This window comes from Octopus bimaculoides, chromosome 6, assembly GCF_001194135.2.
Source record: "Octopus bimaculoides isolate UCB-OBI-ISO-001 chromosome 6, ASM119413v2, whole genome shotgun sequence".
In the NCBI taxonomy this organism is placed as follows: domain Eukaryota; kingdom Metazoa; phylum Mollusca; class Cephalopoda; order Octopoda; family Octopodidae; genus Octopus; species Octopus bimaculoides.
In genome coordinates this window covers 7,045,575-7,072,280 of record NC_068986.1, presented here as the reverse complement: position 1 = coordinate 7,072,280, position 26,706 = coordinate 7,045,575, and the positions used below count along the sequence as shown (strand labels likewise).

The 26,706-nt window shown below is 35.5% G+C and overlaps 1 protein-coding gene across 3 annotated transcripts in view; it reads left to right on the top strand.

Moving 5' to 3' along the window:
• LOC106882300 (uncharacterized) overlaps nucleotides 1-22,871 on the top strand; it is a 50,841-nt gene extending 27,970 nt beyond the window's left edge. For all 3 annotated transcript variants that reach the window (XM_014932924.2, XM_014932921.2, XM_014932922.2), the window contains 9 exons: nucleotides 6,965-7,064; nucleotides 7,391-7,612; nucleotides 10,805-10,908; nucleotides 12,527-12,660; nucleotides 14,504-14,681; nucleotides 15,454-15,669; nucleotides 16,719-16,874; nucleotides 18,141-18,245; nucleotides 18,389-22,871. In XM_014932924.2, the coding sequence (XP_014788410.1) occupies nucleotides 6,965-7,064; nucleotides 7,391-7,612; nucleotides 10,805-10,908; nucleotides 12,527-12,660; nucleotides 14,504-14,681; nucleotides 15,454-15,669; nucleotides 16,719-16,874; nucleotides 18,141-18,245; nucleotides 18,389-19,647 (2,474 nt within the window). In that variant the 3' untranslated portion in view covers nucleotides 19,648-22,871. The remainder of the gene's footprint in view (nucleotides 1-6,964; nucleotides 7,065-7,390; nucleotides 7,613-10,804; nucleotides 10,909-12,526; nucleotides 12,661-14,503; nucleotides 14,682-15,453; nucleotides 15,670-16,718; nucleotides 16,875-18,140; nucleotides 18,246-18,388) is intronic.
• The last annotated feature ends 3,835 nt before the right edge of the window (nucleotides 22,872-26,706 follow it).

The following is a 26,706-nucleotide window of genomic DNA, read 5'->3' as shown; positions in this document are numbered from 1 at the left end:
GTATCCAGCTGTAGAAGCTCTGCCAAATCAGATTGGAGCCTGGTGTAGCCATCTGGTTCACCAGTCCTCAGTCAAATTGTCCAACCCATGCTAGCATGGGTTGGACAATTTGACTGAGGACTGGTGAACCAGATGGCTACACCAGGCTCCAATCTGATTTGGCAGAGCTTCTACAGCTGGATACCCTTCCTAACGCCAACCACTCCAAGAGTGTAGTTGGTGCTTTTACGTGCCACCGGCACGAAGGCCAGACAGGCAGTACTGGCAACGACCACGCTCAAAATGGTGTATTTTACATGCCACCTGCACTGGCTCAAGTGCCAGGAAGGTGACGCTGGTAATGATTACGCTCGAACGGTGCTCTTAGCACTCCACTGGTACAGGTGCCATCCTGATTTCGCTTTCGCTTGCCCCAACAAGTCTTCGCAAGCCGAGTTTAGTGTCCAGTGAAGGAGACGTTGGCATGGGGGCCAGTCGTCGATATATATATATATATATATATATATTGTATGTTTGTTTTATGCTACCTTGTATTTGACAACATATTGAAGCATTGTTTTACAGCCAGATGGCCCTTCCTGTTGCTAGCCCTTGTTTTTCAAAATATCTTAGAAGGTACAAAACTAGTGGGCAGTTTGATGGCAAAGGAGAATTCCTTAGTTAACCTTACTAAAATCTGGAGGGCTAAGCAGTTGTTCTGCATTGGTCATAGTATATAGGTCATGCACATGACAATAGCTGTCTGAAAGTTTATTGAGAGGAATGGGGAAAAAGATGCTGGTAGTGATTGAAAAGAAAATGACAATAGAATATAAATTGCTGGCAATTTCTTGTATTGCTTATTTAAATAGAGATAATCTAATCCATGCCAGCATGGATCATGAATGTTAAATGATGATAATGATCTCTCTCTCTCTAGAACAGAGATGGGTGTTGTAAACACTATTTAAATAAACGACTTATGAAATTAGATTGAACCCAGCTATACAGTGTTACCAACCCAAATCCGAATTCTTTCTTTGATATTATGAGACAATGTTATTACTTGTTTCAAAACATAAAAAGCTAAGAAACTTTTCTGTATTTGATTTTTTAATATTTTAGCAAGTATTCAAAGTTTTAGTTTTAAAAAATAAAGTTTCTGAAAACATCTGCTAAGTTAATCAGGTTGTACACAAAGGAGTCATTCCCAATGATTGGTGTAGCAGCATCATAGTCAACTGTTACAAAGGTAAAGGTGACACCTTAGACAGAAATAATTACAGAGGTATCAGGTGATGAAAATTAAAGAGAAGGTCATAGCTCAACTAATTAAGAAGAGAGTTCAGTATAGATGAGATGGAATTTGGATTTGTGCCAGGGAGAAGCACCACTGTTGCTAAATTTCTGGTAAAAATAATTTGTTGACACGGAGAAAGCTTTTGACAGGCTTTTCTGTTCTTTTATCTTGGCAGTCAATGTGGAAGCTAGGAATAGATGAGTGGTTGGTGAGAGCTATACAAACCATGTACAGAGATGTTGTCAGTAAGGTGAGGGCTAGCAACAAGTATAACTATGAATTCAGTGTACTAGTAAGGGTTCACCAAGGATCAGTCCTCAGCCCCCTCTTGTTCATCATAGTCCTCGACAAATCACAAATCACTTCAGGTAGATGACTCTGCTCAATGTGTAGGAAAGGTATAGGCAGAAACTCTATAAGATGTACTCAGTGCAAGCTATGGACACATAAGAGGTGCAGCAATATCAGAGGAGGGTTAACAAGGAAAATAGGTCTTTGTGTGTGGCAGATGTACAGGTGACCAAGTCAGCAGTGGAGGTGGATGCTCTGAGAGCATAGCTGCTAAAATAAGAATGAGATGGGCTAAGTTCAGAGAGCTTCTACTTCTGTTGGTAACAAAGGGCCTGTCCCTCAGAGTGAAAGGCAGATAGTATGATGCTTGTGTGCAAGCAGCCATGTTCCATGGCAGCGAAATGCGAAGGCTTGATAGAAATGAAGCTAGTATGCTTCACTAGATGTGCAAGGTCAGTGTGCATGTACGATAGAGTGTAAGTGTTTTGAGAGAAAAACTGGGCATAAGAGGCATCAGATGTGGTGCGCAAGAGAAACAAATGTACTGGTATGGTCATGTGATGCATATGCATGAGGAGTGCTGTAGAGAGAAGCTGTGGAAGGGGTAGACCCAGGGAGACATGGGATGAGGTGGTGAAGTACGACCTTTTAATGTTGGGTCTCATGAAGGTGAGGGAGAAGCTGGTGAAGCACGAGCTTCGAATGTTGGGCCTCCTGGATGTGAAGGATGAGGTGGTGATTCAGCACTTTTGAATGTTGGGCCTCACGGAGGTGATGGAAGGTGATCAAGACTTCTGGCAATATGCTTTGCTTGAGAAGACTCATCAAGCCAAGTGAAATCAGTCATGGCTGTTGTAGTGTCATGTAAATGGCACCCGTGAAATCGTAGTCAGAGCCATTGCCAGTGTCATGTCAGTGGCACTCATACAGGTGGCGCGTAAAAGTAGCACCCATTACACTCTGGGAGTGATTGGTGTTAGGAAAGGCATCCAGCTGTAGAAACCATGCCAAATCAAACTGGAACCTGGTGCAGCTCCCTGGCTTACCAGTTCCAGTCAAACCGTCTGACCCTTTCCAGCATGGAAAGCTGACATTAAATGATCATAAGAGTAAAATATTATTTTTACTAAAATATGAAATTGGTACTTAAATATGAAAGAAAATGATTTATCAGTTATATGTATTAGAGTTCCTACAAATATCAATATTTTGTAATGTATCAATTTTGGGAAAGCCAAGGCCTTCAGTTGTTTATTGTTTCAATATTTAAGAGCATTATCTCCAGCTTAGCCTTCTTAGAAACAGCAGCTAAGCGCTCTTTAAACTCTCCTTATCATTTTAGAAAAAGAACAACACCTTGTATAGTACCTTGATATACTGTGTCTAGAGAAAAAGGTGAGATAGATGAAATGCCTTTCATCATTTCTCTGTGGATGTGGACTGACCTGGTGGATAAGTTTAAAATCTCTCCTTCATTTCAGATTATGAAAGAACATTCTATAAAACAGCTGATGATAGCAAAAATGTTTCCTTAAACATTCTTGCTGTTATTTTTGAAATAACAATTGTATTTCATTCTTAAATCCTACAGCAAAAGTTGAGACTGCTTCAGCTGGAATGTTAGTTGAATAATTGTGTAATGCACCTCCACTATACAATAGGTTATTCTACATTCTCTAATGCTGCACATTCTCTGATCACTAGAAAATAAAAGAACAAATCATACACCTTAGTATACAATATGAATGGCCCGTCAAGCCAAATGAGATTGTAGTCATGGCCGATGCCAGTGTCATATAACTGGCCCATTAAAAGCACCCTTTGATTGTCAGGCGATATGCTATGCTTGTGAAGATCTGTCAAGCCAAGTGAAATCGTAACCGTGGCCAATGCCCATGTTGTCTGACTGATACCTGTGCCAGTGGCATGTAAAAGGCACCGTTTGAGCGTTGGGCCTCTTGGAGGCAGTGACAGGTGACCAAGACCTTAGGTAATATACTGTGTTTGTGTATACCTGTGAAAGCAAGTGAGGCCATAGTCATGGCCAATGCTGGTGTCAGGTCAGTGTCACCTGTGCTGGTGGTATGTATATAACACCCACTACACTCTTGGAGTGGTTGGTGTTAGGAAACCATAGAAACCTTGCCAAATCAGATCGGAACCTAGTGCAGTTTTCAGTCAAACCATCCGACCCATGCTAGCATGGAAAGTGGATGTTAAATGATGATGATGATGATACTGCATATTCAAAAGGGTATCTCCTCTTTCACTGTTATTTCTACATCCAATTACCTTTCTTAACTTCTTTATACAGCTCTTTCTTTCACATATCTGTCACACTTCCTACCAAAATTCACAATGTGTTTTAATTCTTAGACTTTATACAAAATGCTTTATCCTCTCATTTTATAGAACTTCATTACCTCTGCATCTTCCTCCCCAAATACCTCTTCCCCCCATTCAGCTTATTGTAAAGTATGGACCCTGTTTTTCCATCTTGAATGAAAAAAAAATATTTTGACAAAAATGCATGAAGATGAAGCATAGAAACACTGGAAAAATTTGTATAATGCTGGAATAAGTAAAAGTAATCTGTGCAAACAGTAAGTGTACACAAGCATTAAGAGATGCAATGGAAGTTCTTGAAAGTTCCATACATTAAAGTGCTATGTGTAGTATTGCTATTTGTTGCCAGAAATGAAAAATCCAGGCTCTCACTGGTACTTGGTTATTTAGGAAATTACAACTCTAGGAAGATGTTTGTGGTTTGTAAGAGCAACAGAAAGTACAGACACCATGTTATTGAAGACTGTTTTCCTCTTGAAAGTTTATGAATAATCAGAACAGTATGCCTTTCTAGGCAATTGCAATCTGCATACTGAACATGGTTATGCTTTTCCTGCATGCTCAATTGTATTCTTGCACACCTTGTTGAAGCAGGTGTATATCTTTTCTGTGTTTATTTGTTGCCATTACATTGTATTTAAGGATGTCTATTTGCTGTATCTAGTGAACTTGGGAAATGGTAACAAGTTTTGGTTTGGCTAACTTTTGCAGGCCATTCCCTATGTGGAGCAATGTTGCCCTTCAGAAGGGTTACTTGGTTATTCAAGGTATTGTTCACTGATGTCTTTTCCAAGTCAACATCAGATGATTGCTACTCCACAATTGCTTGCATGCAAAATCAGACTTTTAGTGTCATCTTTCTGTTTTATTTCTCTGAGCTTTTCATGGAGAATATATTTTAAGTATCTTTAAGAGAAAAGTTATGATTTTAAGTATTTAAAAAACAAATTTTGCAATGCTTATCTTTTCTTAATAGTATTCTTTTCATAGTAAGTGTTTTAGTGTGTTTTGTATTTCTTAATATGTTGTTTTACTTCAGTAATTTGTTGTAACATTGTAGTTGATTGAGTCTAAGCATATAAAATAAGGAATATTTTAAAATTAGGGAGGTTCTTTACTGCGCATCATCATCATCATCATCGTCGTTTAACGTCCGCTTTCCATGCTAGCATGGGTTGGACGATTTGACTGAGGACTGGTGCAACCGGATGGCTACACCAGGCTCCAATCTGATTTGGCAGAGTTTCTACAGCTGGATGCCCTTCCTAACGCCAACCACTCAGAGAGTGTAGTGGGTGCTTTTATGTGTCACCCGCACAAGAGCCAGTCCAGGGGCACTGGCAACGATCTCACTCGAAAACCCTACAAGGCCAGTCAGGTATATTTTCATCATCATTGTTTAACGTCTGCTTTCCATTATGGCATGGGTTGGACGGTTTCACTGAAAATTGATAAGCTGAGCTGCACCAGGCTCCAATCTGATTTGGCAAGGTTTCTACAGTTGGATGCCCTCCTTAACACCAACCACTCCAAGAATGTGTAGTGGGTGCTTTTTACGTGCCACCGGCTCGGGTGCAAGTGCCATGACACCGGCATTGACCACAACTACCATCTCACTTGACTTGACAGGTCTACACAGGCACAGTATATAGTCAAAGGTCTCGGTTGCCTGTCACTGCCTATATGAGACCCAACACTTGAACGGTGCTTTTTGGAATTTGTCTAGTATTTTCCAAAATGATTGACTGTTAGTGTTTCTTCAATGACAATCTAGTTTGTGTGATGTAGTTTTCCCAGACACTCATGCCATTCAGTTCTCAGGCATTCAGTTCTGAGAGTTACAAATAAAGCTCTCTTTCTCCATCTTCAAACTCAAATATAAGCAAGTACCACAATATATTCTTCTGTTGTTTTCTAACAATGGGATTGGAAACTTGTTTATGAACTTTTGCCCTAGTAAAGTATATTTTTCAATATCTGAGGATGTCTTTTTTTTCTGCCTTGTTGGCATTTCAATAGTTAATTGTAGATACATATGGCATTTTTTTTTTCTAGCTTACTGTACAAAGATGTAATAAATAAAGTGAGAGTTAACTTGAGTTCAGCAACAAAGCATAAAGATAGGGTTGTAACAGGGCTGAGTCCTCAGCCACCACTGATTCATCACAGCCCCATACTGGCCATCACGGAGGAGTTTAAGACTGGCTGCTTGTGGGAACTAACTGCTGCTTAAAGAAATACCAAGAATTCCACATTAATGAAAGCAAGATATCAAAGAAGACTTCATCCACAGCAAAACACATCCTGATAGAAAAGTAGAGTTTTAGAGTTTGAGATTTTTTATACTCTGACTAGTGTACCTCATACATTTTGCTGCCCCTCCTTTCAGCCACCTCCATTACTTTATTTATCACCTCTCTCCACCAGCTAACTTCCTCACCCTTCACTTGATCTATGCCTCAGAGATTGCATTGGTCCACCCTCAAGGCCTATGTATAAGAGACTGCCTTGGATCTCTGGATCTCCCTCATGCCTCTATAATTCCTTCTCTTTAGTACATCTCCTTTACCTTCTTTGCCCTTCTCTATTACCAGCCATTGCAAGGTACTTCTATTGCCAACTATCACCTACTCCTTATCTTGTCCCATTAGTTACAAGTGATTGGTGAGTAAGACAATTTCTGTTGCTGATACTATGAAATGCACCCAGTACACACTGAAGTGGTTGGCAGATGAGCAGAAAATGTGTAGAGTTCTGAAATCTATTTAGCTATTCTTTCTAATACTGGTTCCACAAAAAATACACCCAGTACAACTCATAAAGTGGTTGATAGTAGGAGAGCATCCAATCATAGAAACCAAGTTAGATAGGATGCAAGAGCACCAGTCAATGGAAACAGCAGCTCACAGTAAGAAATTACTTGAACTGTGATAACTTGCCAGCAGGGAAATTAGACATAAAAATGATTATATATATATATATATATATATATATATAGGTATATGATGTAGCGTGGAGATGATTTGATTGTTTATTTCATTTAAATAGGCTTGAATAGTTCTGAAGATGAAGAAAATAGTGAGGACGAACACTTACCCTGGCAGAATGATTGGTTAGTTTTATCATCTGATGAAGATGTTAAAGATGAGTAAGTAACTCTGACGTTTAAATTTTTTTTCAATGGAAAGACTACCTGATGATGTCAACATGAATAATTCATTTGTAAAAAATTGAATGTTTTTTTTGCTGTTACAGATCAAAAACTAATTGAATGATGACCTAGTTCTTATGCCAAGCAGCTTTTAACTACTGAAATATTTCACTTGAAAACATTTAATAAACTTCATGAAATTGTTTGAGATGTGCAGTTATTGTTACTGAAATGTGTGTGTGTGTATATATATATATATATATATATAAATTTTAATTAAAGTAGCAATAAATTTTCATTTATTTATTTTATTTCTGTTTTAGAAATCTGTCCCCTCATTATCGGAGCAGAAAATTGGCCATCCGACGTGCACGATTACGGCGTCATGTTGTTCAATCTCAAGTTGCTGGTTGCTTCAATGCAAATATTCAGTTAAATAAGAATAAAGCAACTCTTGCTTTGATTCATGCCTTACGGGATAGGCCTCCTGCTGCTCTCAAGTCTTTACATTTTGTGCTTAACAAACCGCAGAAGAAATGTAATGTGTAAGTTGTTTTTGCTTGATAAGAATTTGCGGGGAAAAAATAAAATTAGAACAAGATGCAGGAATTATATTTGTATTAAATTAGAATTTTTTGTTTGCCATTTGTAATTTTTGTTTTAAAATGTAACTAATTCACAAATCTATGGCAAAAAATGATTTGACAGACAATATGCCTCTTATGCTCATCTTTTCTCTCAAGACACTTACACTCTGTCGTACATGTACACTGACATTGCACATCCAGCAAAACATACTAGCATCATTTCTTTCAAGCCTACGCATGTCCCCAGCAATTACAGCCCATGTTTCACTGCTGTGTAGCATGACTGTTCACACACAAGCATCATACAATCTGACTTTCACTGTGAAGGAGAAGCCCTTTATTACCAACAGAAGTAGGATCTCTCTAAACTTTGCCCAACCTATTCTTATCCTAGCAGCTACTCTCTCGGAGCATCCACCCCTGCTACTGACTTAGGTAACGGAAGCTGTCAACTACTTATAGATTTTTCCCCTGGCATTTGATAGAGTCTGTTTTCTGAACATTTTTAGTGTTAATTGTACCTGTGCACCTTCCACACACAAAAACTATATATCCTGTTAGCCTTCCTCTGATATTGCTGCACCTCTTATGAGTCCATAGCTTACACTGGATACATCTTATGAAATTTCTATGTACATCTTTCTCCCTACACATTAAACAGGGCCATCTACCTGAAATGATTTGTGATTCGTCTGCCTTCCTACTTACTATGACTTTAGTTTTTGCTAGATTGACTCTAAGGCCCTTTGATTGCAGACCTTACTTCCACACCCGAAACTTCATCTTTAGTTCTGGTAGTGATTCAGCAATAAGAATAAGGTCATTAGCATAGAAGAGCTCCCAGGGGCAATCTGTCTTAAATTCCTCTATTATTACCTGGAGGACTATGATGAACAAAAGGGGTTTGAGGACTTGGTAAACCTCTACTTATACCCTGAATTCTTCGCTATACTCATTGCCAACCCTCACCTTACTGACAACATCTCTGTACGTGGCTTGTACAGCTCTCAGCAACCACTCATGTATCCTTAGTTTCTGCATTGACCACCAGATAAGGGAGCAGGGAACCCTGTTCAAAGCTTTCTCCAAGTCAACAAAAGCCAAGTACAGAGGTTTATCTTTGGCTATGTATTTCTCCTGCAGCTGCCCTTACAGAAATATAGCCTCAGTAGTGTTTCTCCCTGGCACGAAACCAAACTGCATCTCATCTAGACTAACTCTCTCTTCAATTAGTTGGGCTATGACCCTCTCCGTGACATTCATCATTTGATCCAACAATTTGATACTTCTGTATTTATTTGTGTCTAAAGTGTCATCTTTACCTTTGTAACAGTTGACTATGGTGCTGCTACCTGGTTAACTATACAGATGGCTAGCCCATAACCTACCCCACCAAATATTTTAAGCATCTCAGTGGTGATTCCTGATAAGCCAGGGGCTTTCCCTGTCTTCATATCCTGAATTGCTTTATCTACCACGGTACTGTCAATTCGGGTAGCTTGTCCCTCAATTGGGTCAACATTTGGCAGACTCTCATTCTCCACATTTAGCAGCCTTTCATAACGGCGTTTCTAAACTTCTTTCTTTGTGGAATCATTAAATGCAAGTGAACCATCTTCCATGTGGACACATTTCTCTCCTACCACATCATGATTTTCTCTCACATGCTGTCTTTCAATCCAAAACATTTTATGTCTTTGGCCTTCATGTCACAGAACATTAGCAAACTTCTTCTTTTCTGTTACTTCTCTAGCTAAATATACTTGCCTCCTAGCTTTCTGCTACTTCCACTCTTCCAGGCCTGTTTCTTTACTCTAATGGCCTTGTCTACAGCATTGTTCCACCACCACATCACCCTAGGTCGAATCAGACTTTACACCAGCAACAGATTTTTGTCTATGGCAAGCTGTCTCCAAGGAATTCCCAGCTACCCTCTATGTTACAAATCTGTAGTTCCTCCTCCTCTTCATCAAATTTCTCAATTAGGATGTCCCTAAATTTTTGATCATACAGAGAATCCTTAAGGTTCCAGATTGGTCTTTGTGGCACCCTTCTGGCTTGAAGTTTAAAGTCACTTATGACTAGTCTATGTTGCGAGGTACATTCTTCACCAGAGAAGATCTTTGCATTTATGAACAACCATGTATCTTGTTATCTGGTGAGAATGTAATTGATCTGGCTAGTGTGGTCACTCGATTCATAGGTAATTAGGTGGCTGGTTGGTTTCCTGAAGTAGGTGTTAAAAATTGATAGGTTATTTGCATCACAAAACTCCAGCAGTTTTGTTCCCCTCTTCGTTCTGAGAACCAATTCCATGGCCCCCATGTACACCATGAAAGATACTGGGCTGCTGCCCGACGTGCCCATTGAACTCCCCAGCCACGAAGATGTGATCATTGTTATTCATCTTTGAGGTAGCCTGTAGAAGGATATCGTAACAGTGGTCCTTTTGTTCATTTGGTAGATCCACGTGTGGGGCACAGGCAGAGATAATTGCCACTGTACTATTCTGCAAAAGTAACCTGAGCTTAAGTACTCTATCACATACTCTGTGGCCTCCCCCACCCATTCATCTGCAAGGAATATGCCCACACCACCTACCCCCCCGTCACTGTTACCTTGAAGTGTTTATACCTTTGTGTCTTGCCTGTGAGTAACCTGGCTGATGCTGCTCTCCATTCAAGCATCCCAACAATCTCAAGACCTACCTTTCAATGTGCCTACATTGGCAGTGCCAACTCTGAAAACTTGGAAAGGGATATGGAGAGGGGAAAGTTATTCAGCATCTGAAAAAAAAAATGGTTTCAATGAGTGTTTGATAACAGACATGTCATAAGGATTGGTCTCGCCATATATATATATATATATATATATATATATATATATATATTAGTTGCCCTACCTCCCCTGTAAAGGTAACTGCTCTACCCTTGAAGCCAGGAACTTTGCAGCACCCTTTGTAATGGGTAATTTTTGTAGGAGTTTTTTTTTAAAATTTGCACAAAAATTATTTAGATATGTAAATTTTTGAAGTCCATTCCATCCTGTACAGTGGGGAATATATACACCACAGAAACAAGGAAACTAGCCCTATGACTATTTTTCAGAATATTTCTGTAGATTTTGTACTAATTTCAGTTTTCCTTTCAGGCACAAAATGTCTGGTTTAAGGAAGAGATTCTGTTGCTATCGAAATGAAGATGATGGTAAATGCAATAAGAAAGCTCTCCCTTGCACAAACCATTGTATTAAACGTATCCTTTTAATAATAATAATCTTTTTTTTTTTTATAAGACATTTTGATTTATCAGTATAATTTATTTCTTTCAATTTTATGTGATACTTAATTGTGATTCATCTCATTCTGATGAACCCCAGCATGCATTTTGGAACTCGTTGCAGTGATAGGCGACTGAAGGAGAGTGAGTGGAGACTAGAGAAGGATGGTTGAGATGCAAACAGAAGTGTTTAGATGAGGAAGCCAAGTTTTTGTTTTTATCATATTGAATCCATTCTGCAAGGGTGGGCTTTTTACAGATGAAGTTAATCATGCTTATTGTTTGTTGGGAAATATTACTGTTAATCACGATATATGAAAAGTTTTTACATTTTATTATACAGTAGGCTGAATGGTGTGCATTAATCCTTTAGCATTTAAACCAGCCATATCTAGCCTAAATATTCTTTTTGCTTTATACTCAAACTGGCCAGATCTGGCTTCTCCCACCTCCTCTACAGTGTCATTCTGAAAATATACAATCACATTATTGAAATCTCAAAGCTATGAGATAATGCATGATTAATTCAATGCGAATAAATAAGAATACATTTGGTAGAAAAATCTGAATGCTAAAGAGTTAATATACCATTCTTTGAACAGATGTTAGCTGGCAATAATTATATCAAGTTGTTAACAAAGGAGATTTGTTTGGGTTCTACAGGAATTTTACATTTTTAGTATGTTGTGTCCATTATGTATACATAGAATTAACATTGAGTCCACAATAGCCGAAGCTGTAAAACAGAAATAAGCTCACTTAATGCTTTTAGCATCCTTTGATTAGCCTTTTCTTACTATATTTCTTTTAAAAAACAATGTCCTTATTTCAGTGAATTTTGAATAAAAGAAAAATTTAAAAAAATAACTTTACCTTTATTAAGCTACTGTTTGGAATATCATTATCATTTAACATCCATTTTCCATGCTGGCATGGGCTGGATAGTTCGACAGGAATTGGTAAGATGGACAGCTAGACCAAGCTTCATTGTCTGTTTTGGCATAGTTTCTATGGCTGGATGCCCTTCCTAATGCCAACTACTTCATAGAGTGTACTGGGTGCTTTTTATGTGGCACCAGCTCTGGTAGGAGTCAACCAAGTAACTTGCAAGGCAAAGGCCCTTCAATTGTGAGGATGAGTAGTATTGAGGTAGTTTGCTTTGTGCCAGTTGTGAGGTTAAAGTATGACAGAGGGATAGAGAGAGGTGTCTTACTATAGAAGAGAAGATACTTAGCTAACCCAGTAAGAAAAGAAAGAAGAGAAAAGAGCTAGAATTACAGAGAAAGGTAGAGGGAGAGAGAGATGATGGTGGAGATGTGTTGGGGGACATACTCACAAAGTACAATGTGGGTGAACCTAGATTAAAATGAAATTTCAACAGGTTTTAATTTAAATTGCTTTAAATCATGAAATTTGTACTATAGAATCAGTGGAAGTCTTGGGCAAGTTGGTATCAAAGGGGTTAAATAAATTGTGATGTCAGACTGTGCCAGTTTTGAAGCAGCTAATAATGACTATAAAGCTACAAGAGATACATTGATGTATGAAGTTCTTTCTGAATATTAAACACTTTTGTTTCCTTATTGTACTACAGATATCATGTATAATGTCGATCAGCAATTGTTTGATTATTGTACAGCAAAATTTGCAGACAATACGCAATGCTGTGTTCCAGTTTTTGACATCAAACATGATTTACCTCTTTGTCAAGAGCATGCTGCAAAAGCTGTGAGTATTTGATGGTTTCTTAATTAATTATTATTACACATGATGATGATTGTTGAAAGGCAAACTTGCTGCAGCATTTGTCCAGAGATTATGTATCTTATGGATGTGCTGTGCTTAAAAATACGATATATATCAGAGCAAGACGAAAATCGTTCCAGCAGTGGCTAGTGAGAGCACTAGATGCATTTGGCCCTTGTCAGTGGCATATAAACATGGTCAGTCACATGTTTAAACAATATTTGCTACCTCCATTGTATATGTATATATATATATATATATATATATATATATATGAAAATAATGAATAAACTTTTACTGGTATTGTGGATAGCCACTTAGCTGAATAAAGATCCAGTATTTGCAATAGAAACCAAATTAAATTATAAAACTCATTGGTGCATCATACTTAGTGTTAATACACCAATATATTTACATTAAGTATGATATGGAGATAGCTATATTCATTCAATTCTGCTTCTATTAAATAGAATGGATTTTGAAATGTTCTCTTTTGGTCCTTAGACCTCAAACTAGAAACTCTTGAACAGTTTTTGTTAAATGCTATTGTTAAAACAGTTTTTAACATCTCTGTGACACGTTGCCAAGGCTTATTGGAATTAGTGTGTTCACATTCAGTAACCCACTAAATCCCCATTAAATACTTAAGCTTTGTGGGGTTTGATTATCTCACTCATGAAGGGGAAGATGGTTCCAGTTGTTCTAATTCGTTTTCTTGAGGTCTCATCAATCTTTGAAGTATAATAAAAACCTATTGCTTTCTCATCGAAACAGGAGCATATCTTTGCTATGCTTCCTCAGTTGTTTGTATTAAACATTTTAAATAAATTTATTGTAATTTTGTGTAATTGAATTGGTAAATAATAACAAGGTTAAGCCTTGTTATTGTTCTTCTGCAAGAATTTCTGGCAGTGTGTGAAGAGAAACATTTTCATTTACTCTTAATTGTTACCCACTCTAGTGTTAGTCACTACATAATTGTGCTAATCACCAGAATATGGATAAATCCATTGACCTCCTTATCTCACCTCATATTGTTTTCTTCTCTCATCTTTCTGTATTTGCCCATAAACATTACATGCCCATCTCTTCTAAAGATCACATCACACAATCACAAGCTAATAAAAATATTAACAAACAAATAAATAAAATCTCATTTTTTATGCAAACATCTATGACAATCAACAGTGGAAAATCCAGTGTAACACTCATCCCTCCCCACCACCCAATTTTATAGTCATTTGTCCACCTAGGTAGATATCTTTCTCTATAACTTTCATATGGCTACTCTGTGATACTTGTTTTCATCATCTGTCATCATCAGCCTCCTCATCTACTAAGCTGATAGCAATTGAATAAAAGAGCAAATAGACATATGAGCCATTAGCAATAAAGCCAGCAAATGATTTAAAATTCTTTTAGGGTTATGTTCTATAGCCAAGGTCATGTAGATTGCTTTTTTTGATATCATTTTAAACTCATTACAATTGTCTGATATTTGTTCACATTGATTTAGTCATCATCATCATCATCATCATCATCATCATCATCGTTTAACGTCTACTTTCCATGCTAGCATGGGTTGGACGATTTGACTGAGGACTGGTGAAACCGGATGGCAACACCAGGTTCCAATCTGATTTGGCAGAGTTTCTACAGCTGGATGCCCTTCCTAACGCCAACCACTCTGAGAGTGTAGTGGGTGCTTTTACGTGTCACCCGCACGAAAACGGCCACGCTCGAAATGGTGTCTTAGTCAATCTTTACTAATTTGATATAATACTTGAAAATTATTCAATAATAATGATTTTTAATTATCATTTAGGACAATTATCAAAAAGTTCAAAGCAATGAATCTAAACACAAAAGACCAAGGAAGAAACCTAAACCAGCTGCTCTCACAAAGACAAAGAGTAAAAAGAAGAAGAAGAAAAATCAACGTTGCAATGTCCGTCCACAAGAATCTGTTCGTCGTGCTGAGAGGCTAGAGAACACTGAACCAGGTGAGTATTTGCAATCTTTTAGTCTTAGAGTTTCTAGTATTCTTAAAAGAGAGAATTGTTCAGTTTACTACTTAAAACTTTTGCCTAAATCTTTACGTGTGAATTTTGTCAATTGCTATGCATGGCTTTAGAGTTGAATAGCAAAATACATTGTCCTTTGGATTCAAAGCACCATTTTCAGATGAAACTTTTTCTACAGAAATATTGCTTAGAGAACCCCTTCATAATTAGCAAAGAACAAGGAACTGTATTGTGCCTATTCCTCTTTCTAAACAGTAATTTTTAAAAAATGCACAAGTATTATGGTGTGTTTCATTTTCACCAATAACATAGAGGTTGTCTTATAGAATTAAGAGCTGTTTTCTTGCTGTAGGTAGTTGAACCTCTTTCAAAAACCAGTAGAAGTCAAGGAATATAGAATGTATTATGTGTATAAAGTAAAGATCATTGTGATTGTTAAATTTAACACTAATTAAAAAATAATTGGTTTCAGAAAATATTTCCAAATACATGAGAAAGATTTTTAGATTTCTGTAAAAAATATTGTTTGATGGTCACACTGTTTTAATAATATAAGGGGTCATTGGACTTAAAGCAAATTAGCTAAGAAAATTATCTCTGTCAACTGCAGCATGTATTGTAGAGAGGAAGACAAAGCTTTTTGATAGTAGATTAGAATGTTTACAAGTTGAAATTTTAAAAAAATAAAGTTATGCATGAGTTATTTTTATATTAAATGGAAATTGCATTTTAGGATTAATGTTTTGTTCAGTTTCAGTGGATGAGTCACCAAATATTGTTGCCTCTGCATCTAGTGCAACTGCCAATAATGCTACTGCTGCAGCTAAAACTGTAGTTACTACAAGCCAGTCTTCAATTCCACCAATTACTACCGCTGTACTTGACACATCTAGTATACTTCAGGATTCTCTTCTAAGTGCACCAGAAAAGACTGGTAATTTATTACCAAACTTACCTCCCCCAAAACGTAAGAAATAGTCATAAATTATTGCTTTTTATTATCTCTTATAATTTCCAATGTGTATTTTTTTCACTTTTTTTCACAGAGTACAAGGCAAACCATAAATAGAAAGTAAGATGCACATCACTTGTATGCTCTCTGTTGTTTTACCACATTGTGTTATTAATGTTATTTAAAGGCAGTAAGCTGACAGAATTGTTACCATGCCAAACAAAATGCTTTGGTTCATTTCTTCTGACTTGGTTCTGGGTTCAAATTTTACTGAGTTCAATTTTGTCTTTCATAAGTACCAGTTGAATACTGAGATTAATGTAATTGACTTATCTGCTCCCCTAAAATTTCAGTAGAAAGGATTTTTAATGTTATTTAACCAACATTTTCTTTGTACTCTGTGTTATTTTCTAGTTATCTCTCCCTCTCTGTCATACATACATGGATATCTATGTTGCGTGGGTATAATATATGTGGGGAAAGTCTGTGTTTATGATGTAATGTATGTATATTTGTATAAAAGTATGTCTCTCTACATTCTTTAAAGTGTTCTATAGAACCCTATTTCCTCTTACAAATCTATTGTTTCTGTCTATCTACTTTTGTTCTCACGCCACCACCACCATTACTTGGAAAACAGTTAAGGACTCACAAGAAGAGCATCCAACCATCAAAATCTATCAAAGTCTTGCTTGCATAGAAATACAAATGTTAAATGAAACAAAGGATATGGACATAATAACAATGATGATCTGTATGTTGTGTATACGCATGCATATACACACACTCATCTGTGTGTGTATGTGTCACTGTCTCCTTGTTTTGACATTACATGGTAGTTGTGAATGTCAACATCACATAAGCAATGTTCTTTGTTTCTAATCTTCTGAGACATGTCTCACCCATTTCCTTATTTGGAAATGTATGAGGGTTGGCATTAGGAAGGGCATTTTTTTTTTTTTTTTGTGAGAATGGCATTCAAAAAGTATGTTTTATTGTTTGAGTTAAAATGATATTTTGATGATGTAATAGCCACTGTATATGAGTAATTAAATATTTTTCAGGGACATCTATTTCTCTACACCTCCCTATGGATCTTCCTCCTGTCACAAGTAGTTCAGCTGTTGGTTCCAGTGCAGAGCTTAATCATATTGACTTTGCTAAATTAAGTAAAAATTTCCAGGACCTTGGATCTGTTCTAGATGGTGGATTTTCTCCAGGTGATCAATCCTTCTCTATATTTCAGTTTAATTAAATTTAGAAAGAAAAAAAGCTATTTCCTAGCTTTTTGGGGTTGTTTTTGTATCGTCTATATTTGTACAAAGAAATTTTGTGTTTTTATAATATTTAGTTTTTTGAACTCCTTTATTTTGGAGTTTAAACAGAGAAAATATTTTTTCAGTGAGTTCTCCCTTATAGTCTAATTACTTTTGACATGACTGTATTTATTCTTTCCAGCTTGACTTTATTTGTATTAATTTTGTTCTAATTATTCCTCTAATTAACTTCATTTTCTATGTTCACCCATTCCACTCCTTATCTCCTTTACATTTAACATTATTGCTGCATCATGTGGAGGCGCAATGGCCCAGTGGTTAGGACAGCAGACTTGCGGTCATAGGATCGCGGTTTCGATTCCCAGACCGGGCATTGTGAGTGTTTATTGAGTGAAAACACCTAAAGCTCCACGAGGCTCCGGCAGGGGATGGTGGCGAACCCTGCTGTACTCTTTCGCCACAACTTTCTCTCACCCTTACTTCCTGTTTCTGTTGTGCCTGTAATTCAAAGGGTCAGCCATGTCACATTGTGTCACGCTGTATATCCCCGAGAACTACGTTAAGGGTACACGTGTCTGTGGAGTGCTCAGCCACTTGCACGTTGATCGGATCAACTGGAACCCTCGACGTTGTAAGTGACGGAGTGCCAACAACAACAACATTGCTGCATCATACAGTCACCAGTATAACCACTGTAAACCCTATATAATATATGCTTTTAACACTTTTGCAATTATTCTTGAAAAACCAATCTTAATCTTATTTTTACAAATGGGTTGAATATATTTATTTGAAGTTTATGTTTAAAGTGTGAAGGCGCATGGCTCAGTGGTTAGAGCGTTGAGCTTACGATGTGAGGTTGTGAGTTCGAATCCCAGACTGGGCTACATGTTGTGTTTTTGAGTAAGACGCTTTATTTCACGTTGCTCCTGTTCACTCAGCTGTAGAAATGAGTTGTGACGTCACAGGTGCCAAGCTGTATCGCATTTTGCCTTTCCCTTGGATAACATCGGTGGCCTGGAGAGGGTAGGCTGGTATGCATGGGTGACTGCTGGTCTTCCATAAACAACCTTGCTTGGACTTGTGCCTGGGAGGGTAACTTTCTAGGTGCAATCAGTCATGACCGAAGGGGGGGGGGGTCTCAGCATGTTTAAAGTAAAGTTACTTTGGAAATTTTTAATGAATAAACGTTATTCTTTCTTTTTGTAGACTCCATAGATAAATCCTTTGAATTGCCACTTGATCAAGCATCCAAGCTCCTAGAACAAGATTTACAAGAGGTTTTCAACAATGATACATTTGACATATTTTCAGGTAAATATTAGCAATAATTCCATTGTTCTGTCATCATGATTTTTGAAGCTGATATTCAATAAAAGTTTTATATTTCCTTCAAAGTAAATCATGAAAAGAAAAAAACTTGAATTTTCTCTCTTTTTCTGCTTTCTTTACAACAGGCCGAAATGGAGAATATGATCCTACAAAGGAAGAATCTGAAGATCTTGAACGTGCATTAGCAGCAGCTTATAAAGATATTCGGGATGCTAAAGAAAAGCTTGATAAATTGTCCAGAGTTGGTGATCAATCTTCCCAGTTGATGGATGTTAATGATGAAGAATGGACCAAACATATTGCAGATTCACTTTTGAATTCTGTCCAGCCTAATACAGTTCCTGTCACTGCCACTACTTTGACTACTGGGAATGGTCTAGCTTCAGAGCTTATGAAAGATAATTTGAATGTTCTTGATAGTTCTGATTTAACAGCTAATTCTCTGCCTATGTCTGGTCAAGTGATCAACCAGCCAGTTGGTTCCATTACAACTGCTACATCAAATGGAGGAACTTCAGTTTTGCCATATGGTTGGATTAATTTCAACATGGCCTCAGTGCCATCATCACTTTCAGATCAACCATTATCAAATTGTAACAACCTCTTTATTAATAGTAAGCATGTACCATTAGCATCTACTCAATCTATAGCTTCAGATTTGGCCTTAACATCTTCTCAACTTTCAACAAATGTTTCACACCTTTCCTCTTCAATATACAGGTCTGCTTCAAACAATCGAACTGTTTTGACTACCACTTCTAAAGAAACAGCCATAGAAGGAAATACTTCACTTGGAGGCATGGCACCTCAGCAGGTTTCTGTTGAGCCAAAACCTTTGTCTTCATCTGAATCTTCATTAGCAGCTGCAACATCACAACAAGCTAATTGCCAAGAAGGAACGCGAACCATTTCTGCTCATGCTGCAGCAGTCACATCAGCTCAAACTGGTTTGCCAGTTCATGTAAACATCAACTCCCAAACCTCAACTCAGTTGACTACCACTAGTATTCAGATGCCATCTTCTCAAACTGCCATTCTTCCAACATTATTGTCAATGCAAAGTGGCTCTATTCGGCCTGGAATCTGGTCCTCTGGTGGAGTGACTGCTGGAATCCCTATTCACTATTACAATGGCTTGCCTTCATCAGGAAGAATACCATTTGTTCAGAACATGGATTCTGGACCACCGCCTGGCAGCTCTGCTAAATTTCAGTTAAATTCACACTTAGATTCAGGGGAATATAAACAAGATTTGACATTTACTTCATTACCACATTCCATGGGGACTTCCCATGGGGGAGCCCAAAGAACACGGACTGAAAAGAAGCAAGGAGCAAAACCTGGCTCTATAACACAATTGAACTCATCTGGGGAAAATACATAGCAGTGAATGTGATATTTGTATTTCAGTGCTGTGTCCGATTGGTCAACACCATCATCCACCTCCAGGTGCCTATATCATGCAGTTTTATCTGTTGTAACTTTTCATCTCCCCACTATTTCTTTCTCAATCTTAGTTAATGTGTAAGACTACAGGAGACAGCCATGATAAATTTATTGATATTCACACATAACTTTTCTTTAGTTCTAAAGAACAAAGAAGACGACTATCCTTAACTTCTAGTCTTACTATCAATATTTGAGATCTTTAATTGATAAAAGTAAAAACTACAAACCCAAACTGAGCAGAGGAAATATATAAGTAACACAATGAATATATTTAAAGGAAACAAAATGGAGAAAAGTGTTTAATCAGAAAAGAATAAAAAGACAAACTTAACAATTAAGAAATGCTTCACCACATCATTTTTCATCATTGTAAATATCTTCACATTTTTTCATATCTTTACATACTGCACATAGACACTTTCTATGTATACACACATACACATATATGTGTGTGTGTGTGAACTGTGTGTGTGTGAACTGCGTGTGTGAACTGTGTGTGTATATGTGTGTGAGTATTTAAATGCATACAGACATGTAATACATACACATTCATGATTGTGCATATATGTATATATATATTCCAGGTGGTTTGGGCCCTTCAAAGCAAATCAATTAAATACAACCTATTTTGCTAATATCTGCTATGTTTGAAGCGACTGGAATACACTGAGGGGACTCTGTTATTGTGGTTTGTGTTTAAATGTATTATCATATCATGAAAGGTTGAAGAAAACAAGCTATTTCATCAGTAGCTCAGTTCATTCTTACTGTATTTCACAGGGAGCATAAGATGACTAAAACCAAGTGTAGCACATATTGACCCCTTCCCCTCTGTCTCTTCTTGCTAACCTCTGCTCCTTTTATCCAAATTTACTGGGTATATGGATACTGTAATAAACTAATTTGCAAAAAACAAAAATGAAAAAAAAAAAAAATGAAAAAAGAAAAAAGAAGAAAAAAAGAAGTATAAAAAAAATACAAAATACAAAAAATAATCCCACCCCTATTTATGTATTTATCATAGTGTAAAGAAAAATTGAATTCAATAATTTATTTGGCAACTTTCTTTCTCACCGTTTGTGACCTTCTTTCATTACTCACAGTACCTCAGTGTTTTGTCATGAGCTGCATTGGAACTGATGTTAGTATTTGTCGACATATTTTCTCTTGAGAAAAGCAAAGCCCTCAAATTGTCATTTAATACAACTTCTATTCAAAATGGAGGTTTGGGGCTTTCTGACAGTCACCGTTAGGCTGTGAGACACTACTGGAAAATGTTTCTATTTAATCTGTCTGTCTATCTATCTATTCATCATCACCATCATCATCAGTTGTCATCACTGCTTAGCTATTAAATTAGGAATAAATGCTATTTCTTAGGTATTTTCTTTCATTTTATTCTTTAAAATAAGATTTGTAAGCATTTTAAAATTAATTTCTAACTTCAACTTTTACTACTACTACTACTACCACCACCATCAGTCAAGTACTAGGATTGATTTAATCGACTAATCCTCTTTCCCTAAAGTTGTTGGCCTTGCACCTAAATCAGACACACTTATTATATAGATTGGCAGAATTGGTAGAGCATCAAACAAAATACGTTGTGGTATTTAGTTAGAGCTCTTTACATTTTGGTTTCAAATCCTGCCAAGGTCAACTTTGCCTTTCATCTTTCCATGGTTGATAAAGAAGTCAAAGATACCCACTAGCCCTTTCTCCTCAGAATTGCTGGCCTTAATCTAAATTAGAAACCATTATTAAGAAGGCAGTGAACTAGTAGAGTTGTTGTTAGAGCACCAGGGGGGGAAAATGTTTGCTGTAGTTTATTGTGGCTCTTTTCATTCTGAGTTTGAATCTTGCCATGGCTGACTTTGCCTTTCATCCTTCCAGGGTTGATAAAATAAAGGACCAGCTAAGTGCTGGGGTCAACAGTATTGACTAATCCCCGTTCCCTCAAAATTACTGGCCTTCTTCCTAAATTAGAAACCATTATTATTATTTGTTTTTTTTTAAATTAAAGTACTGTAATTTCCATTGTTTTCATACACACTTATTTACTGAATAATTTCAGTTAATATCATTGTAAATTTTTTATTTTGATTAACATTTTTTTTCTGAAAAATTTATTTCAATATTAATTTACTCTCTAATAAGTTAGTTCCATTTTTTTTTTATTACGTAATTATGTCAATGGATCAGCCCATATCTTTTCTTTTCATCTTATTTATCAAAGTACTTAGTGATGGAGTAATTACTTTTCAGCACCAATGGACAAATTATGAATTTTTAAATAATGTGACATAATATATAATACATTCAGCTTTTATCATTCAATGAATTTTTTTTTTGGCTAAAATAATGGAAATAATGCAAAAAAATATTTTTAATATTCCATATTGATATCTATATATTTAAAAATATTTTTAATATTGTATTTCTAGTTATATAATTAATTCATAAATGTAATGCATCCCTTGATTGCCGTAATATTATGATATTCTTTCTTCCTTCTACACAAATTGAATAAAAATAATTTATTTTCTTAATAAATATTAGAGGGGCAAAATCAGTAACATTTTCCAAGTAGATGTTTGTATCTGAAAGGAAACTTTTAATGTCAGTTTTCGGCATCAGCTTCATTAATATATGTTTTTCTGTGCCCCACACTCTTCTCCCAGCTTCTGTTCCTAATGATTATCACCTTATTGACATTAAATATCTTAACAGAATTATTTTTTGGTCACATTTATTTTTCCTCACTGTCTTGTGTTTCTAATATATTTCTTCACATTTTATTATTTGCAAAAAAAAAAAAAACAAAACAAAAAAGAAACAAAAACAAAAAAAAACTTCCTGCCAATTATTATTGCACTGTTACAAACATAGCCCTTTAGTGTACTTTATACTACAGCTTTTTTTTTTTTCATAATTATTTTATTTTATTTGTTTTTGTATGAGGGATAGTGGAGATGCAATAAATAGGTTACAAAGTTTATTAAATCCCTTTTGTTGCTTCTTCAGTCTCTGTTATCTAGTTGTAAATCTGCCATTAAATAACTAATGTTTTCAGAAGCACAGTTAATTATTGTTTTTAACTGACAAACTATTTCGAAATTGTCATTTGTTTAATGTCATAAATAAATCATTTCCATTTTCTCTGCATGTTTTTCTTTCCCATTTTAAGGTGATGAACTTTTCATTTTAAAACTGACGATGAAAGACTAAAAACTTGCTGCAAGAGCTTTTGCTATTTGTGAGTTGTTCTCCCATACCCTCCTTGTCTCTTGTCTCACCAAATGAAATGTGTTATATGAATTATTATTATCATTATTATTATTATTGCAAATAGTTAATCACTGCTTTAACTTGCTTAGTTTTATCAATCATAATTAATGCTGTAGTTACTAATTTATTTTTTATTTCAAAATGTTACTTTATTACTGTTTAAAACTTCATCAAAATACTATTTTCATTTTATTTGTTTTTCTCTCTTGCATAACATAAATTAATTAGAAAAAATATTTCCTGAAAACTGTCAATTTATGATAATTAAATTTCATAATTTAAACAACCTTTATTATAATAAGAGTTTAGGAAAACTTTCTTTTCAATCAGATATCTTCTTAGCAATTCAACCTCTTTGATCATTCCAAGTTTTTAAATCATTAGACTTTTCCTGTGGCTTAAAGATAAAATGAAACAAACAAATCCTTTTAGATTTATTTTATATTTAATAATTGTAAATTTAGTTATTTAGCAGATTTGAAGGATGCTTTTTAATCGAAGATCACCTTAAACTTCAAATACTTCAGTTCAGTTTTTCTTGGTTTTTAGATTCTAGTCACCATATTGATGTTATAATTCCTTACTGGAAATGTTATGTAGTTCTTTCTTACTACATAACATTTTTTAAAACCACTTTCAGTCTTGCATAATAATAATAATAATAATAATTCTGATGATGATGATATTATTATTATTAAATAACTAATTAAGAAAATGCAATAATGTCTTTATAAATCAACCAGAGCATCTTAACATCACTCATCACTCACACACATGATTTTAAAAAAACACATCATCTAATGGTTGATAGTCAGAGAAAATCATTTCAGTTTTACTCATATTTTAAAAGTGAAATTTCAAGAGGTAAGAATATTTTGAATAAAGTCACTCTTCTATAATGAGATCAAACTTTATTCCTAGATATTTTGCATGCTTCGTTTATTTCGTTGTAATTTTTTTTTTTTTTTTTTTGTAACAGCTAAATGGAGTTTATTTTAAATTATGCATTAATATGAAAATGTAACTTCTCGATAAAGAATGCATAATTACCCTGTTTATTTTCTCTGTAAAAAAGATATGGTGTTTAAGTTTTTTTCTTGACATTTTATGCAGTTTTTCATAAAATGCAATGGGAAAAGATTTAAGTAATATTGTTAGCATTTAATTTATAAATACAAAAGTTTTTTAATGACGCATTAAAGGATTAGATTTCAAAATAGCTTGTCCAGTTGGGTTTTTGTGATTGAAACAAACTGGCATGTTATATTAAATGCTTTCGTTGGCAAACTCTGTAGTAAGACAGATGCCTAGTTAGAGCAGATTAATGCCAACTGGTTCTTTCAGATGTTGTCAATTTCTCTGCTTTTTTGGAGGTGATAAAAAGAAATTTTGCACAGAAATTTCAAATTTTAGCTAATAACCATCTATATTGTAGACTCTAACCCTTGTAAGAAATAGTTTTGCTAGGACATCGAACATATTTCTATGAACCCAAACATAAAGTAATATACTCTTTTTATATCAGGTTGTTTCTTAGAATTAGTGTTCTATTTATTTGTCTTTTCTTTTCATTATAAGAGTTTAACATTTTCTATGATGATGATGATGATGATGTTTGTATACTTCTGATATCCATATGCTTATATCAATTTATGTATTTTTCCAGATTATCTTTTTGTATCTTTGTTTCTCTGAATTTTTTTGTCTTTCTATTTTATTTATTCTTTATTTTTTAATCTACTGTAGGCAGGACATAGAATTTTGTCTCTTCTAAAATTTTACTCCATTTTTTTATAGTGTTGACTGTTTGAAGTGTCTTTTTTTTTTTTAATGTCAAATTGTCTGTTTCACAAGTTCTTTGCAAGACTAACTTTAATGTCTATACAATGCAGCTCTCTGCACTGTATACACTTGAGGATATCTCAACAATATTGTTTTTAGCTAATTTGTAAATATTTAGACACTTCCAGAATCCTCAATAATGAATGTTTACAAAGTGAATTAGCTGGCCTGTAATGATGTATATTCTTGTAAAAAATAAACAAAATAAAAAGGATAAATAAACAATTAAAATGTGAATTAGATTTCCCCCATTCACTTGTGATTGTAAACTGGTACAGCTTGTTGTACTTTTCATAGGCTTTCACCAAACAACAACAACAACAACAACTGCCTGTGTTTGGATCCCAGTTTATATCTTGTTTGCTTCTTTATACTGGATCAACTAAGTTTGGCAATTAGGGTGTTTTTTTTTTGTGTTTTTTATTACCTTTTATTTTCATTATCCTGCTCTATGAAGATTTTCTCAAACTTTTGGTTCCTGTCTTCTTGATGGTTTTCTTTAAGCAGATATTATATAAGTCAAAACTTTTTGGAAAGAAATGTTAGTTATGACATTCCAATGCTTCCATTTACTTATGGAATCCTATTAGCTGATATTTACTGGAAGAAAAAGTTTGTTTTAAAAGTTATGAAGCCAAATAAAACTACCTGCTTCTGTCTACTGTTGAGTGGAAAATGTTCATTGTTTACCAATTTATACTCTTAACCATTGACCAATGTGCAGCAAAGTGAATTGTTGACTACTTTTACGAAAACAGTGGCTCATTGTAGTTTACTTATGTATAAAAATTATTGTTACTATACAAAGCATTGTTTTTTGTTATGATCATATTTTTTATCTACTAACAGCAACAGCAGCTGTTGGATCTGATTCATTTCACCTTTTGCTAGTGTTGGATCATTTTCTTTTGGTTGCCTTGCATGTAAGTTATATTTTACTCAAGTTATTTGACTCAATCTCTTCCATTCCTACTGCAGCTTTTCTCATTTAGGCCTAAGTTTCTTTTTTCTTTTCAAAATCAGTTGACCTGTCAAACATTTCATTTTCTTAGATGTTTGAGATGCAGTTTTATTAACAATTGTAGTTAATTAATATTAAACTATCTTGTAGGAGAGTTCTAATTAACCATTGTCTCTTAGTGATTGATGACTGCTATCAGTAAAGTGGCGCTCAGTCATTTTGACCATTTCACGATCCTTATTAATAAAATATAGTATGTTACAATGGATTTTGAAAATAATCAAAACTTTGTAAGGAATTATTATTGCCTAGCTGAATATTTTCCAGCTCTTTTCACTCACAGTCTAAATCCTACCAGTGGCAACATTGGCTTACATATTGAAGGATTCAAAAGAAGGAAAAAAAGATCCCAGACACATAATGAGCCAATGCTATCTGTTTCTCTCAGATATGGTTTATACCATGAGAAATCTTTATAAGGGATCACTGGCAAAATTTAGAGGACCTAGCGACAATATTCAACAGAAAAGCTAATAAACTACTGGAACTGTCCCGACCTGTTGTACAGCATGGAATGGAAATAGAAAAGAGTGCAAGCCATGCATTCACCTCTTCAGCAAGACACCTGCTCCTTTCCGTCTATTCTTTTATTTGTTTCAGTCTTTTGACTGTGGCCATGCTGGAGCACCGCCTTTAGTCGAGCAAATCGACCCCAGGACTTATTCTTTAGAAGCCTAGTACTTATTCTATCGGTCTCTTTTGCCGAACCGCTAAGTTACGGGGACATAAACACACCAGCATCGGTTGTCAAGCGATGCTAGGGGGACAAACACAGACACACAAACATATACACACACATACATATATATATATATATATATACATATATACGACGGGCTTCTT